The 15,974-nt window shown below is 49.2% G+C and overlaps 1 protein-coding gene across 12 annotated transcripts in view; it reads right to left on the bottom strand.

The window, feature by feature from the left end:
* Nucleotides 1-15,974, bottom strand: part of SDK1 (sidekick cell adhesion molecule 1) — a 537,600-nt gene that overhangs the window by 93,546 nt on the left and 428,080 nt on the right. For all 12 annotated transcript variants that reach the window (XM_038539586.1, XM_038539587.1, XM_038539590.1 and 9 more), the window contains 3 exons: nucleotides 13,980-14,095; nucleotides 12,702-12,891; nucleotides 10,811-10,909 (listed from right to left, as the gene is read on the bottom strand). In XM_038539586.1, coding sequence (XP_038395514.1) covers nucleotides 10,811-10,909; nucleotides 12,702-12,891; nucleotides 13,980-14,095 — 405 coding nt within the window. The remainder of the gene's footprint in view (nucleotides 1-10,810; nucleotides 10,910-12,701; nucleotides 12,892-13,979; nucleotides 14,096-15,974) is intronic.

The raw sequence follows: 15,974 nt of genomic DNA on the forward strand, positions 1-15,974 counted from the left end.
TTTTTAAAACCTCAAGAATGAGGTGTGACCCGGTGCCAGTGAGTTCAGCCACCTGAGTATCGTTCCTGGTGATGAAGAGATACCAACACCCCTCAAAGAAACAGAAATCAACTTTGTACTATAAGCAGGCTAATGTTCATACACCTGACCTCAGGGGCTTGGGCTTTGTCTGTGTACATGCTGGATTTCTGGTTTGGGAGAGCTGAACAGGTTTTGTCTTCATGGGGCAGGAACATGTGCCTATACATCTAAGAGAACGAGGAGAAGCAGAAACCACCTGCTCGCACACACTTTCTCAGCATCTGTAGTGGGCAGGAACCTAGCCATGCATGTGCTCGTCTTGGGGAGACTTCCCAGGTCTCCTGGAGCCCAAGACTGCTTGCACCTGTAGCCGGCAGGCTCTGACTCCGAACTCAACACCTAGAGTACTGGGAGGTCCTAAGCCAGGCTTCACTTCCAACCCCAATGTGATCTCAGCTTCTCATTTCTAGCCACCAAAGTAGAGTAGCTTAGGCTGTCCCCAGATATGCCATTTTTACATACTGATTATTTTGGATTAAACTTACTTAAGAAATGGCCAGTGCCAGAAGGACACTCAGAGCCTCCTCTGCCTCCACCCCCACCCCGGGGAAAAGGTGCCTTCGCTGATTTGGGAGGAAGAGAGGCAGCGTTACCAGCAGCCTCGGGCAGTTTAGGGCTGGGTGGCTCCATAAACCTTGGTAGCTCCCTATTTACCACCCTGAGCCCAAACCCCTTGTCTTATCAATTCTTCTCAAATTTACTGTTTCTTTGACTCAGAGGCATTAAAAACAGCCTGTTTTGGTCACTTTCAAGCTTCTTATCTTTGGGGCTCCTGTACATACAAAATTAAATTTGTTTTTCTCCTGTTCACCTGTCTTAAGTCTCAGACCAGCTGTAGAACCCAGAAGGGAAGAGGGAGAAGCTCTCACCCCTACACCACGAATAAAGAAAACAACTAGCCCCCACTCACTAGCACCTCTGCATTTCAGGCACAAGATATAGGTCCCATATTAGTGGCCCACTTTACTCCTGAGGGCCAGGCGGGAAGCCAGTGAGCAGAGGACAGGGCCGGGTCTCCAGGGTGAGAGCCCCATTCTGCCCAGGAGGCCTGCTGCTTCCTGCAGCTCCCTCCTGCTCTTAAATGGTAGAATCCTGATGATTCAAAGAAAAGAGAGACAGTTGGGAAATACACTGATCACTCTAGGATATTTGCGAGGTGATTGTGAGGGACTGGGAGAGACTGCAAGGCATTTAGCAACAGCGAGAGGCACAGCCAGGGGGTCGAGGAGTTGTTTCGGAAAGCAGACAGCAAATCTAGGGCTGTCTGCAAGAGCCTTGCAGTGCCTGCATTGGGAGTAAGGTCAGGGCAGTGGGTGCAAGTTCCCCTGCAGCAGAGCCTGGAGTCAGAGCCGCTGCTAGGTCTGGGGCGAGCACGACAACCTGTGAGGGACAGCCCCAACCTGGTGCGATGCCAGAGGCCCTCTGCCATCTGAAGCCAAAGCACCAAGGAGGGTAGAGTATGTGCCAGGATGGCCAGTGACACGAGGCCCAGGACCCTCTGAATGTCCCATTCCATAGGCTGCCATGGGTCATCGTTGGCCAAGCCGGCCCGGAGATGAATATGGAGCCGACTGAGCAGGGGCAGATGCCCCTGGGAGCTCTGCCCACACTAGATACTTTCTGTTCTGTGGATGTTGCTGCCTGAGGGACCCAGTCAGCTCCAAGACAGCCCAGAGCCAAGAGTTTTCTCAGGAAGTGAGCCCAGGAAACAGAGGAAGCTCACAGAAGGTGCAATGAAGCAGTTGTTCTGCCAGGCCCCCTCTGTCATCCCTCGAGCCCCCAGCAGTCATGGGGGCAGTCACTCCTCCAGAGGCCTGGCCCCAGGGCAGAGGGCACCCTAGGGCACAGCGCACTGCTGGCCCCTCAGACACTGCGGGATTGGCCATGGGTAGGGGGTGCCGGGGCCCCAAGGGCTGACCACGCACAGAGTATCCGCCACAAGGTGACTCTGGACCTCACTGCCCAGAGGTCCCTGTTAAGTCAGAATCTTAGCGACTGTTTGTGATCATCATTTTTCTACGCATATGAACTTGAAACAGAACTGATTTTACTCCAAATGCAGGCCTTTCATTCGTGTCTTCTCACCACATCTCTAAAGCATTATTCTTTTTCTTCAGAAACGTGGGTTCCAATGCCTGTGTAATATTCCACCACATGGACCTGCCCCTTAGCACTGGGCGGGAAGGGGCGTGTTTGCAGCAGGACTTCCTTGGGCTCCTCCACCACCGAAGCATGAAGACAACAAGGCCCACTTCCTACAGCCACTCCAAAGCAACGCATGGGACAGCAAGGCACAGTGTCATCTGTGTGCAACTGCAGGAAACCTGGCTCATCATCTCTGCCTCTGCTCCAGCTCCCATACAAGCCACTGGGAGAAAACCCCCAGCCTGTGGGTTATATTTGTACCTTCCTCTTATTTGCCTTAAAATCAGGGTGATAGTCTCCAGTTCCCATTCTGTGGCCTGGAGAATGTGAAGACTGGCACCTGACACATCCTTACCACGTCCTAGACTCAATGCACAGTAGAAGAGAGCCTCTTCCTGTACATAAGTGGCAAAAGGGAGCAGCTGAGAACCCATTCTTGCAATTGTGGAGAATAACGAGAGAATGTTGAGGAAGAACAGGGTTTCGATGGAAAAGGCTAGTTATATAATTACAGTTAGAGCAAGATCAGAAACATTAGCATGCTGGATGTCAGCAATGCAAGGGCAGAAGGCTGTGCTGGGTGTTAGGAAAGAATGTACAAGCTGAATCAATTGCAGGAGGAAAACATGGCCCGAGTGAAGTCTGATTTGTAAGGTTATGGGTGAATTATGATAATACAGACATTCAGAGGGTCAAGACCAAGTACAAGCCACAGTGATCCAAGGCTAAGATTGAAACTATGGTGTGAGAGAAGCTTATGTTGTCTCTGAACATGCCCAGAAGATGGAAAAGACAATGTGCATCTAGAAAATCAGAATCGGGAAAGGGCATGTGTTTCAAGCCCAAGACAAGTTCTAGAACCTTCAGCTGCAGCAGATGCAGAAAGAGGTTCTAAGATGCTGCTGTTTCTGGGAGCCTCCTTGGGGGGGGGTCTCAGCTGCCTCAGTCAGATGGGGTGACTGTAGACAGACACCCAGAGCCCTTTGGGGGAGCTGCATATAATGCGTTGGGTGGTTGCTGGCCTCTCCCAGGTTGTGTGCTTCCTGGGGCAAGCGAAAGGCACCAGTCTGAGAGTCGCCTGTTCAGTGGCATGTCACTAGGGCCTGATGCTCAGGGGCGCGAAGCCAAGGCCTCCAGTGGGACATGGTGCTGCTGACTCCCTCGGCAGCCCGTCGGTGGGTGTGAGTGGTGACAGCCCTGCCAGCACCCACTACTTGTTCAGAGAGCCCAGCAGCAGAATGGCCTGGGAGCACCCAGCCCAGGCACTGTGTGGCTTGTTGGCTTTACAGCTTATCTGCTTGAGGGCTGGGGGCGGACAAATGCAACAGTGGATCAAAATTATGTATTTGCAAACATGGATTATATTCACTTGTGCTCCTAATTCTCAGCAGAGTCCTTGCACACCCTTCTGTAATAAGCTAAAGGTAAATGTTAGGCCATCAGTAGGCAGGTGGAGGTGGGAGGAGGCTATGTGTGTGGCAGGGCAGACCCATGTGCGTTTAAAGAGCACATGCATCACGTTAGCTTCATAGCATTTAAGGGAGTGTGGAGTAGTCAGGGAGTGAGGGAGGGTGGCTGTGCTCAGGTGGCTCCCGCCGCATCCCCCAAAGGCAGGCTCTAAATGCTAAAAGCTCTCCACAGTAAAATATTTACGCAAATAAGCAAGTGTTTTTCCCCGTAGGCGCCTGGTGGTGTTTCATGCTGTTAATCTTTTTTTGGAAATGCAAGAACATGTTTTGATATAGATTACAAAAGCATGGGCTGCAGAGGTGTTTATATACTCGGAAGGCCGCGCTGCCCGAGTGGGAGCGTTGATTTAAGGTCTCTGGGTGTGAAGCAAGTCTCGTTTCCCTTTCTCGCCCACGAACGCCGATCTGAATCTTTAGAAACTGTTTTCTCATCCTTCCTACAGCATCTGCAATTTGGTGTGCCAGCTATAATAATATCCAGGTGACAGGTTACCCAGACAACATTTGTTACCATTACAACAGAAGATGCTCAGATGTGGTGTTTTTCTGCATTACGGGCAGACATAGCACTATTTTACTTTTTTGTCTGCTTCGCCATGGTTGGAATGCTCTAGGTATTTAAATGCTACCCTCTCCTTACCTGAATGGTTATGATTCTTAGTGATCCCCCCCACCCCACCACCAGAGATTACAGGTAAACTCCCAACTTCTGAATGTCCCTTAGGAGCATCTCATAACCTGACTCCAACCTGCCTTTCCTGGTTCTTCTCCTTGTCTTGTCTGTGCAAACCTCTGCTGAGGGCCAGCTAGATGCTGGCACCAGGCAAAGCTTTGGGTGACAAGGAGAAATTCACTGGCCCAGAAGACATGGTGAAATACTAAATAGCCATGCACTTGAGCGAACATCTGTTGAGCGCTTACCACATGGAGGGTGTTTTCGTAAAGTCCTGACGTACAACTCATTCAACCCTACAAGGGAGTATGAGTGTTGTTCCCATTTCAGAGATAGCGAAACTGAGGCACAGGGAGGCTTAGTAATGTGCCCAAATTCATCAGGCTGGGACACTGCATCTGCAATTTTGTCCACACTGCCCTCAGCCTGTCCGGAGCATGGTACAACATAGGGGAGAGTAGAGCCAGCACCTCAGGGTTCATGAGCTTATCATGTAGAGCATGCTGGCTGGGGATGCAGGGGATAGAGAATCATGTCACGTGGGGCTGTCAGAGAAGCTTCCTGAAAACAGCTGGTTGCATCAACTCCCAAGAGATGGTGAGGTTGGGCCTTTCCTCTCACTGTGTCTCACCCTCTGCAACCTGAAGAGGCCAAGCCCTGTCGACCCTCCCGCATGCCTCAGTCCTGCTGCGAGTCTGGGGTGGGAAGAGGGGCCGCCACTCAGAGTGAGGAGCTGAGGGAGCTACAGTGGCCCTGAGAGGCCGGATGTACACTGAGCCCGGCCTATAGGGTCTGTGTGCAGGTGACAGCACCTGTTTCACCCACCGTGGAAATGGCAGATGACCAGAAGACACATGTTTGCAGTCTACATGAAAGTTTCTGTGGCCAAAATGAACAGGGGGAACTTCTGCAACACCTGTGACTGTGAATGTTGTTTATGATCCTGTTAGTTGGTGTTTACTGGGCTAAGTTGTCCCGACTCCATGTCATGGCACTAAAACAGTGGAGCCAGACCTCCAACTCAGACTTGGACTTTGGGGTCAGGTCTCTTAGCCCCTTGGTACTTGGATGGCACCAATGTACAATGGATCTGAGAGCCACGAAGGAAGGGGTAAGTCTCTGAGAGAAACATGGCCAAAGGATGTTTTACGGGCTAAACTGTATCCCCCCAAGTTCCCATGTTACAGTTCTAGCTCTGAGCATCTCTGGGTGTGACTGGATTTACAGGGAGTATTGAGGTGAGATGAGGTCACTAGGGTCCTGGTCCAGTGGAACTGGTGCCCTTGTAAGAAGAGGTCAGGACACAGACACGCATAGAGGGGCAGCTACCTGAGGGAGGCTACAGGGAGGACAAGGAGACACCGGCTCTGCCCACACCTGGATCTTGCACTTCCAGCCTCCAGGGTTGACAGAAATAGATTCTTGTTGTTTAAGCCTTATGCTCTGTGGTTCTCTATGTCAGCCCAGCAAACGAGTACAGAACATCAACTGGAAATTCCCAAAAGTAAAAAACAATAAAAGCCCCTTATGGCTAGTAAACTTTAAAATGTCCCCCCCCAAATATTCTGCTTTTAATCTCAAACTGGCCAAGATAAAGAAAACAAAGCATTAATGTCAACATGGTGAAGCTATGTGGACACCCCCATCAGGAGTGCTGACTGATACAGCGTATCTGGAGGGAGAGTGTGAAATGTAGATGAAGAACCTTGGAAATGTTCTAGCACCTTCTCCCAGTTATTCTGCTTCTGGGCCTGCATCCTAAGGAGATCATGAGAAATGCTGTGAAGATTCACCTCTAAGCACATCAGTCACATCGTTATTTCTGATTCCACAATTTGGGAGATGATCTGTATTTTTTTAATTTCAATTTTAATGTATTTGCATTTAAATGCTATGTTATCAGGATGAATGTGTCTGTACCGTGGAAGTCCAAATAGTAACTGAAGTATACAGAGAGTGTCTGCTTTTGGCAATGCAGTAAATCAGATGTCCCAAAACATCTTTCTATTAAGTCATTCAAAACTAAGAAGTATCAAGAAAAGAAAACCTAAATGCACAATTGAACTGGGAAGAGAGGCAGAGAAATTGTAGAGATTGACAAGGAAACAGGAATAACAATACAGAGAGGTTGAGATGAAGCCCAGGGCAGCCCAGGGATGGGAGCAGCTGACAGACTGGCTGGGGAAGCCGCTGGGGAAATCCAACATAAAACCACAACGAGACACCAGAATGGCAAAGAAGTTTAGATTCTGAGCCTATGGAGTGTTGGCAAAGCTGTGCAGAGCCATGGGGATCCTCACACATGCTGGTGGGAGTACAAATTGGTATCACTGCTCAGGAAAATGGTCTGGTGTCATTGTGCAAAGTTGAAAGCATGCCAACTCCATGGCCCAATGAGGCCATTCACGGGTGTGGCCCAGGGAACCCTTCCACATGTGCTCCACGAGGCAAGCACCAGGACACGTGTGCTGCAGACATGCCAGAGGTGCCGCACACATCCCGGTTGGGTGTGTGCGGACACAGACAGCCAGGGTGTCTATTTAGCAAAGATTCATGATGTGGGAAGAGAAGAGCAAAGTCACAGAAAAACACATGAAAGGAGTTTATATGAAATCTAAAAACGTGCAGCACTAATATTAGATTTTTTAAGGGTTAAATTTAACTCTAGGAAAATCATACAGAAAACTAAAGGAGAGATAAACCCAAACCCTCTTGGGGGGACTGGCGCTCTCTGTCATAGATTGGGGAACAGGGACACGTGCAGTTCACTGCCTCTACATCATACATGTGCTAGAATGAAGAGAGTCCTTTGTAAGTAGGATATATTTTATAATTAAAACGTTAGGAAAATGATTAGAAGAAAAAACATATTAATGTTATTTTGGGGTGATGGAATTGTGGGTCATCCTGTTACTTGTTTGAATTTTCTATTTTTTAGAAGTTTACAGTGGATGTGTTATTTTTATTTTATGATAGTCCTTTTTTATCACAAATCTTTCAAACATACAGAAAATACTGGGAATAATATAGATCAAATACCAAATATTCATTGCACCAAGTGAAGAAATCTTGAGATTTTGCCAAATTGGATTTTTTTTCATATACAAGAGAAGATGAGACAAAGTTGAAGCCGTCCTGTAGCCCCACTGGATCCTCCTCCTCAGAGGTAACCTCCCTTCTCAATTCGGGTTGAGTTCCTGTCCACGAGTTCACACTTTCACTATATGCGCGGACCCAGAAATGACAGATAATAATGCTTATAGAGTTGTTAAATGTACGGGAGCAGTCTCACACTGTGTATATTCCTCTGGAACTTGTTTTCCCCCCAATTGGATGTTTGTGAGGCTTACTCATGTTGATATATATAGATCTTGTTCTTGACTTTATCTGCTATTGTGTTTTCTGCTGTGTGAAGAGCCCACGATACACCTTTTTGTAGCCTGATTGATGGACATGCAGGTATCCGGCTCCTTGTTTGCCCTGTTATTCAAAGTGGTGCTGCCAGGACCATCCTGGTGCGCTTCTCCTTGGGTACAGGTGAGAGAACTCCAGGTTTGAGACCTGACGGGAAGGGCCTCTGGCATGCAGAGTGCAGGCCTGCTCACCTTGCCCAGCCATCACCAGATCCTTCTGCGGGATGGTTGTGCTGGTTCAAACTCCTAATGGGAGCATATGAGTGTGTGTGTTTGCCCACTAGCCCGTCTCTCCTGGGTATTACCAGACTTTCTATGGCTCTAGGTGTAAATGATGCAAAATTCTATTCCACTGTGGTCTGAATTCTCTGTTTGTGGTGTTTTTTGCAATTAGAGGCACAAACATTAGAGATGCCCTTAAAAGTAAGTGATGAGATTTTACCTTTGGACAGTGAGACTCATGGGATGATGCTGGCACCACCAGGCAGGGATGGGTGTGGAGGGAGCTTGTGGGTAGAGATGCCATTGAATGTGACTTTAAAGGCACAGAAGGGACAAAGGACTAGGCAAGCACAGTGGGCTGGCACTGGCTGAGGCCAGAACCTCCCCATGTTTGCAAGGAGGACCCGGGATGAGTAGTTCAAAGCCATGGCTACAAAATCAGCACACATCTGTCTATGGTAAGAGAGAAACACATGTGAAATGCTCACTTGCCTCCCAACCATCTCCTGTGGGGACCTCCTGTTAGAATGATTCCTATCAGCCCAAGATGGCTACAGTGAGCACAGAGGTGGGCACAGAATGAGCACCAGCCACAGTACTGGGGCAGAGGGCAGAGGACAGAGGCTGAGAAGGGAGCAGTGGGAGCAGGAGCTACCAGGCCTGGGGTGGGGATGGGCGCTCCCTCCTCAGCAGGCCAGGGAGACCCTACTTCTTTGGAGATTCCAGGTACTGGGACAGGTTGGAATTCACATTTTGTGCTCCAGAAATGTTTCCTGTCTCACAGCAAGCTGGTGATGCTTCCTGGATCATCAGATGTTTAGCCCTGCTCTGTCCAGAAGAGGCAGCAGCTGGCGTATGGTGCCCAGGAAACCTCTGGCCTAGCCACGTGCTACGCAGACCATCTCCCACCCCAGGCCTGGAGCACAAGGTGCAGGGTCCAACAGGTGTCTGTGATCCCGTCTCAACCAGACAGGATCACACTTCCGCAGCGGCTTCTTCGGTGGCTCATTGTGATTTTAAAGTAGCAAGAACCTGCAGTTCTGAAGCTCACCCAATTCAGAAATACCATACTCATGCAAAATACCCCACCTAGCAACTCCAGAAATCACACAGGAAAAGTCAGATGAAGGAGGGCCACAGTCTTTGCGAGTAGACAACTTAGGGACACCGCTGGCCCTGTCTTCCCATCTTCATGAAACAAGAACTCAAAAAATGTTTGCCTGTTTAGTTATTATCTAAAAGGCAAAACTGAGTATGTCACAATGCTGCTCAAAGTCCTTGGGTGACTCCCCTACTGGCCTCAGCACAGATCTTTTAAAAAAAATATATCTTGGGGGCAGCCCGGGTGGCTTAGCAGTTTAGCACCACCTTCGGCCCAGGGCAGGATCCTGGAGTCCTGGGATCGAGACCCATGTCGGGCTCCCTGCATGGAGCCCGCTTCTCCTTCTGCCTGTGTCTCTGCCTCTCTCTCTCTCTCTCTCTCTCTCTCACTCTCTCTCCGTGTGTCTCTCGTGAATACATAAAGGAAATCTTAATATATATATATATATTTTTTTTTAATGAAATGAAACCCTTTTCAAACCGAATCTTAGGAGCCTAACGTCAGAAGCACAGGTGTAAGTGGTGAATTTTTACTGTCTACCTATAAGCTCAGGTTTATAACCTTACTGTAAACCACCCAGCACACAAGCTAACACATTTGGGGGTCTGCTGCAGGTTTGGATTAGGGATATATCCTATGGGAGTGCTGGCCTGGGTCTGGAGAGTATACCGTGCCTGGTGCCCTGGCCTTTTGATGCCTGATTCACACATCTGGGCCTCTGGGCACTGCCTGTGTGGTGTAGCTGGCCATCCCCAGTAGTCCCCAGCCTGGCCAGGCCCACATCTCCAGGCTTGGATCTGCCTATACTCAGACAGGCACAAGGCATTCCATCTGGCTGAGTGGATGTCCCTCTTCCCTTTCCTTCCTCCAGGACGTGGGAGGCCACCTCCCTGCAAAATCCAGCTCCTGCCTTTGGTCCAAATTGGGGACCTGCTTGTGGGACATGTCACAAGCCTTCATCATGTCACCTATCATGTTGCACCTGTGCCTTTCCCGGATGGCACCTGAGTGACTTGCATCCTGAGGACAGGCCCATCTTATTCACTCCTTACTGCCCGCCATGTACATGGTGTTAGGCATATGGGCGGCCCTGAATTTGTTATGGTGAAAGGCTAAATATAAAAGGGAACTGATGATGTTTTTTAAAATAAAACTTGCTACCTTTGGGGAACTACGAAACATGAAGGCTTTTCATCAATGCTATCAGAGGGGCCCCCCAAGTGAAATGTTAAAAGTAAACAATTTCCCGGGGACCCAGGGCACACAATGCACCCTGGAAACTTCTTAAAAAGATTAGGTGAAGGCTCTGCAGCAGAGGATGCTTCCTGGTTCTGGGGAGCAAAGTCCAGGTCTCTGGCTCCCGTGAAAAATGAGCCTGCTGTTTCCTGGATACACATAGAAACAGCCTGGTTATTTCGGAGCTGAAGGAAGGACCAATTACAGATGGTTTTGTTGTGAACCATGAACAAATGGAAGAAATTCTGGGGTAACGAAATGTAAATTTCAGTCTGCAAAGAAACTTCAGCACAAAGCTCACAAAATAGTAGAGGGTCCTCACTTCTTAGCATAGAAAATGCTGGGCTGTGGCAGGCAGGGTTTTTTTTTTTTCCCTAACCTCTTTGACATGTCATAAAAACAGATGAAATCAATCTAATTGCTATTTCCCTCTGAGCTATGATCTCTTTAATCACGACCGCTTCCTTACCCAGAATGATGCCATTGGGCTCCTCCGGCGGCTGCCACACGATCCGCACGGACGTGAGTCTCACTTCTGGGAACACAAGCCTCACTGGTGGGCCTGGGGCTAGAGAAAGTAGAGCAAACCCGTGATCCAGGTGCCACCACTGTATCACTTGGGGACACGACAAGGTTACATAGGACTCTGTGGGCTGGCCCAGCATTCACTACTATGGGTGACTCTGTTCATGGATGAGGTACTCCAAGGCTGCAAATGACTTCTGGAATCTAGCTGGCTGTGTGGCCCCCTTAGTGATTTTGAGAAAATACCTCATTTTGAATCCATCTCATCTGCTGTCCAAGTTCCAGAAGGAGTGCTCACAAACTGCTGGGAATCCTGTGAGTGCAAGGTGTGTGAAGCCCAAGGCCAAGATCTTGCCAATCTGGGCTGAATTCTTTTTGGGGCTTGACACCTGCTAACAGGTGTTAGATAAATCAGAACTTCTTGTTGGAACTTAACTGACTGGTTCCCAGATAAGAGGCAATGAGTAGGGAACGTGGAATACAGAGATGAAATGATGTGTGTCACAGTCATGTAGAGGCTGTTGAATTCTGCCTCTGGCTATTAAGTTGAGAATAGTATTTCAAAATTTAAGCCTTGTGTTTAAATAAATCTGTGACCCTTGCTTTTGGTAAGAGGCTTGCATGCCAGGACGGATTTGCACAAATATGCGAATGTTGACATCAGCCTCAAGTGGCATCCTTTCCCTGTGCTGTCCCGAGGCTGATCATCTGGATTACCCTGAAAAGAGGGAGCGGAAAAGATGCTTATAATTGCACCATGGGAGAAGAAGGAAAATCTGTGACTTCTAGTCTCTACTTTAGGACGAAACACTTGTGAATGACCAAGGTTTAAGGCCCCTTATACTTTCAGTTTGTGTAACCTGGGCTGCCATGGCTTTGCATAGTTTTGCAAACAACCTTGAGGTCACTGCCCCTTCAGACCTCAGCCCCCCACCCCCACTCCGAGGCCCTGCATCCAGGAAAGGACTAACAGGAAGTGTGCAGAGCTCTTTCCTCTCCTCGAATGAAGCCCGGCACTAGGGCTGTCTCCCAGTAGAACACGGAGAATGGTTCCTGGGGAACGTTCCCTGGAGAACGGTTCCCGCTCAGCAGCCAGAGCCCCGTGGAGGCTGATTTAATGATTTCAGTGGACACGTGTAAGGAAATCGATAGTTTTTCCACTTCTGCGAGAAGCTTCTGATCCCTAAGGTGGGTTTGGGGGGGGGCAGGGAGAGCAGTTATTTCCCCCAGAATACACCTCCCTTCCAAGATATTTGCTACAGTCAGTGTAACAATAAAAATGTAAAAGAGATAACCTTTAAGTGTTTGACATCTGCAAAGTGGAAAAACATATTTGCGGATGATTTAGACTTCCATAAAAACAGAGCCATCAAGATGTACTTGTTATTCTGGCCTGGAAACAGGGGTGCGGGGCACTCCGGGGGCCCATGGAACACACTGTACTCCATGCGGGAACTCCTATTGACCTTTTGGCCTGCAAACGATGGAGGCGGGTGGCACAATGAGAATCGAGGCACCCAGGCGGGGAGGGGGGTTCTTAGCCAGATTTGTGCAGACACCGCCAACAGGAGCGGCCGTAGGTTTTATGGCCCCAGCCCACCGGGCCTTTATAGCACTGCCTCTTGCAGAGTTACGGCTGAAAATCTCATAGGTTCATAATTAGGCTGTAAAAATTCACTCCAGGCTGAAATTGGCCATATAAACACTCAGTGGCTGAAAAACAATTCTGTTTTGTTTTCCTCCACTGAAATAAAGGGGGGGAGTGGTTTGTAAATTAAATTAAAAATGCCAACCATCCAGATTTTTTGGGTTATCCAAGCACACCGTCACCGTACCGTCATCCTTGGTCCGCTCCAGGATGAGGGGAGAGCTGGGGACTCCGTTCCCGATGCGGGTGAATGCCAGTACCTGGAGCTCATACAGCACAAACTTCCGAAGACCTGCCAGCAGTGCCGACTGTGAGTGGTTCCCTCGCACGACATGACTGCGGGGCTCGGGATCCAGATCTTTGGCCCGGAACAGAACCTGGAGCATCAGGACACAAGCCCACGGTCATGACTCTGCAGCGTGCCAGGAGCGGCCTCGGTGGTCATGGGGGCTTTCAACCACAAGGCTAGCACCAGCCAACTGTGGTTTCTCCCCCAGAACAGCTGTGTTTAAGGCGTAGGGATCTTGTTTCCGTACGCTGGTATTTTGTGGGGAAGACAGACCCCAGAAGAGAAACCCAGCCCGCAGCTAGGGGAGCGGCCCCTGAGCCATAATTTACAAGATCTGAGCACATAGCAGTAGCCACACCAACTGCAGACCCCAAAACCAGGACTCAGTTATGAACAAAGACATTTTGCTTCCTACAGAAGGAGCCAGCGCCCCACTCAGGGTTCCCAGCTTATTGGGAGGTTGGGCATCTGCTTCAGGAGAACTGCTTTAATCCACCTGAACAAAAACACAAGTGGGTGAGTGCAGGTCAGACTGGACCTTGGGTGGCTCAGTGGTTGATCGTCTGTCCTGGATCAGGTTGTGATCCTGGACCTTGGGTGGCTCAGTGGTTGAGTGTCTGTTTTTGGCTCAGGTTGTGATCGAGTTCCACATTGGGCTCCCTGCAGAAAGCCTGCTTCTTTCTCTGCCTATGTCTCTGTCTCTGTCTCTCTCTCTCTGTGTGGCTTTCATGGATAAATAAATAAGACCTTTAAAAAAAATAGACTGGACCCAGCAAGGGCTCCCAGAGAGGCAGGGAGACGTGCAGGGAGGCGAGAACACCGACCCAGCATGTTCTAGCCTCAGAACGCAGCTTACAAACTAAAATCCCCTTTCCTTCTCAGACCAACCTCGGAGCTAGCTACCATGATCACTCCCATTTTACAGGTCAAGAGGCCGAGGCCAATTTAAGTCACTGGCTCCTATCAGTGCCTTGCTTGGGAGGTTAGACCCAGGCCTCAGCCCCAGATTGGGAGGTTAGACCCAGGCCTCAGCCCCAGATGGTAATGAAGTTTAGAGAAGTCACAAGATGTGCAAATCACAACTTGGGCTGGTGTGGGAGGTCCGTAAGACCATGCAAGTGCGCTGGTTCAGGGGACTGACATGTGGTAGCACCTGCGCAGCCTATGCACACATACCTTGTAGCCCAGTATGAGCCCGTTCTGGTCCTGTTCGGGCACTGAAGCCCATGTCAGTAAAATCTGGGTGGAGCTGACAGCCTCTGCAGACACGTTTTCAGGGGCCGCTGAAGGAACTGAAAAGGATGAGCAAAAAAGATCGGTAGCCAAAGTCCAAAGGTTTCTAGAAATAAAGGTCCACTTTTCACTCAAACAATCAAGTTATCTTTGAAAGAGCAATGAATTCTGAGCGTTTTGGAGTGATCAGATTAAGCCTGTGGAGGTATAACAGAAATGTAAATCTTTTTCATATTAGCGACAAATTCCACAAATCCTGGGTATTTAGGAGCTCAATTTTACCTGAATCCACCCAGCAAGAAAATGTGCTTGGTCTGTTTTTATATTAACTTTTGGGAGCTACAGACTTTTATCTCAGATGGGAAATCCTCACTCCCAGACACCAGTTGAGTGACATCTGTAAATGCAGTATTCTGACAGGGGGCTGGGGGTGTAGGAGAGAGGAGGTGTCATCATGAAGGGGAGGAGAGGGAAGGTTTCCTAGGTCCCAAGCGTGCATCCTGTGCTAGAGGTCTTCAGATCCACACTTGCATCTAATAGCCACAATAGCCCAGCAAGGCAAGGTGATTAGCCCCATTCTGCAGATGGAGATACCAAGGCTGGAGGACGCTCCATACATCCCATTCCAGTGAGTGCTTTTTTACAACAAGGTGGGCCCGTGGAGGCGAGCTGTGGACCTCTTGACCCATGTACACGTAAGATGATGTCTTTATCTCTTCTGTGTATGGATGTGACTGAACCTACATTAATTTGTCATATGCATTTGCAATGGTCCAGATAGAATGTGTAAAGACAACAGTTAAGCTTTAAAAGGCTTTATAGTCGAGATAATCTCAATTTGCTTTGATAATTTGCTTGTGAGCCCATTTAAACTTTATGCAGATGGAAAAGATAGATCCAGAGTCCCCTGGTAAAGACAGGTGATGCCCCGAGCAAAAGGCAGCTGCTGGCTGTGGTGCCACCTACCATCCTGCAGGGCCTCCGTGGTCAAAAAGGAGGAGAAACACTTCAGGTTCACTGCGTTTCATGGCGAGTAATATGGGATAGGATTTGGTATTTTACTCAACCTCAGGACAAGCCCGCGGGAGGGATCACTCTGCAAAGGGGGAAAAGGGGGCTCTGAGAAGGCACATGGCCTGCCCACATCACTAATAAGTGGCAGAAGTCAGGAGGTCATGAGGTGTTCACAGGGAAGAGACAAGCTCATGGGCTCTGCAGCAAACTCAGACTCCACAAGACTCCTGAGCCGTGTGACCTGGGGAAGCTGCTCGATTCCTCTGTGCCTTGATTGTGCCATCTGAGAAACAGTCAAGCAGAGCCCACACGTCCTGGAGCCCATCTTCTCCCTCCCCCATCCTGGTACCCATCACTAGGCTCCGTAATGAGCAGGTGATCAGCGGCTCTGTTCGAAGACAGTAAGACAACACTATGATCTCCTTGCTCTACGGAAGGAGGGGGAGCGAAAGGCTACCGAGCACCCTGCACCCTCAGTGTCTACTCCGCAGGCCCACCAGGGCTCCACAGACTAGGGGGAAGTAGTGCACGAGCACACTTCAGAAGCAGGAACACTTCGCTCATGGGGGCTCTCTCCACCCTCCATCCACAGACCCACTCATTCATTCATTCATTTATTCACACAAGTGCTCCCTCCTCGAGCAAAGTGACTGGTCGTAGCTAGGTCAGTCATTTACTCTGAACACATAAAATGACAGGGTTTGCACAGTAATGCTGCCCTCCAACATTTGATTCCGGATTTTCTTCACTGATGTGATTTGGTCTTTGTTATGGGTTGGGTTGAATTGTGTCTGCTGCTTCCTAGCCTTCATAAACTGAAGTCCCAACTACTAGTAGGTCAGAATGTGACCTTATTTGGAACTAGGGTCACTGCAGATGTCATTAGTTAAGATGAGGCCATACTGGAGTAGGCAAAGGAGCATG

Source organism: Canis lupus, chromosome 6 (assembly GCF_011100685.1).
Source record: "Canis lupus familiaris isolate Mischka breed German Shepherd chromosome 6, alternate assembly UU_Cfam_GSD_1.0, whole genome shotgun sequence".
NCBI lineage: Eukaryota > Metazoa > Chordata > Mammalia > Carnivora > Canidae > Canis > Canis lupus.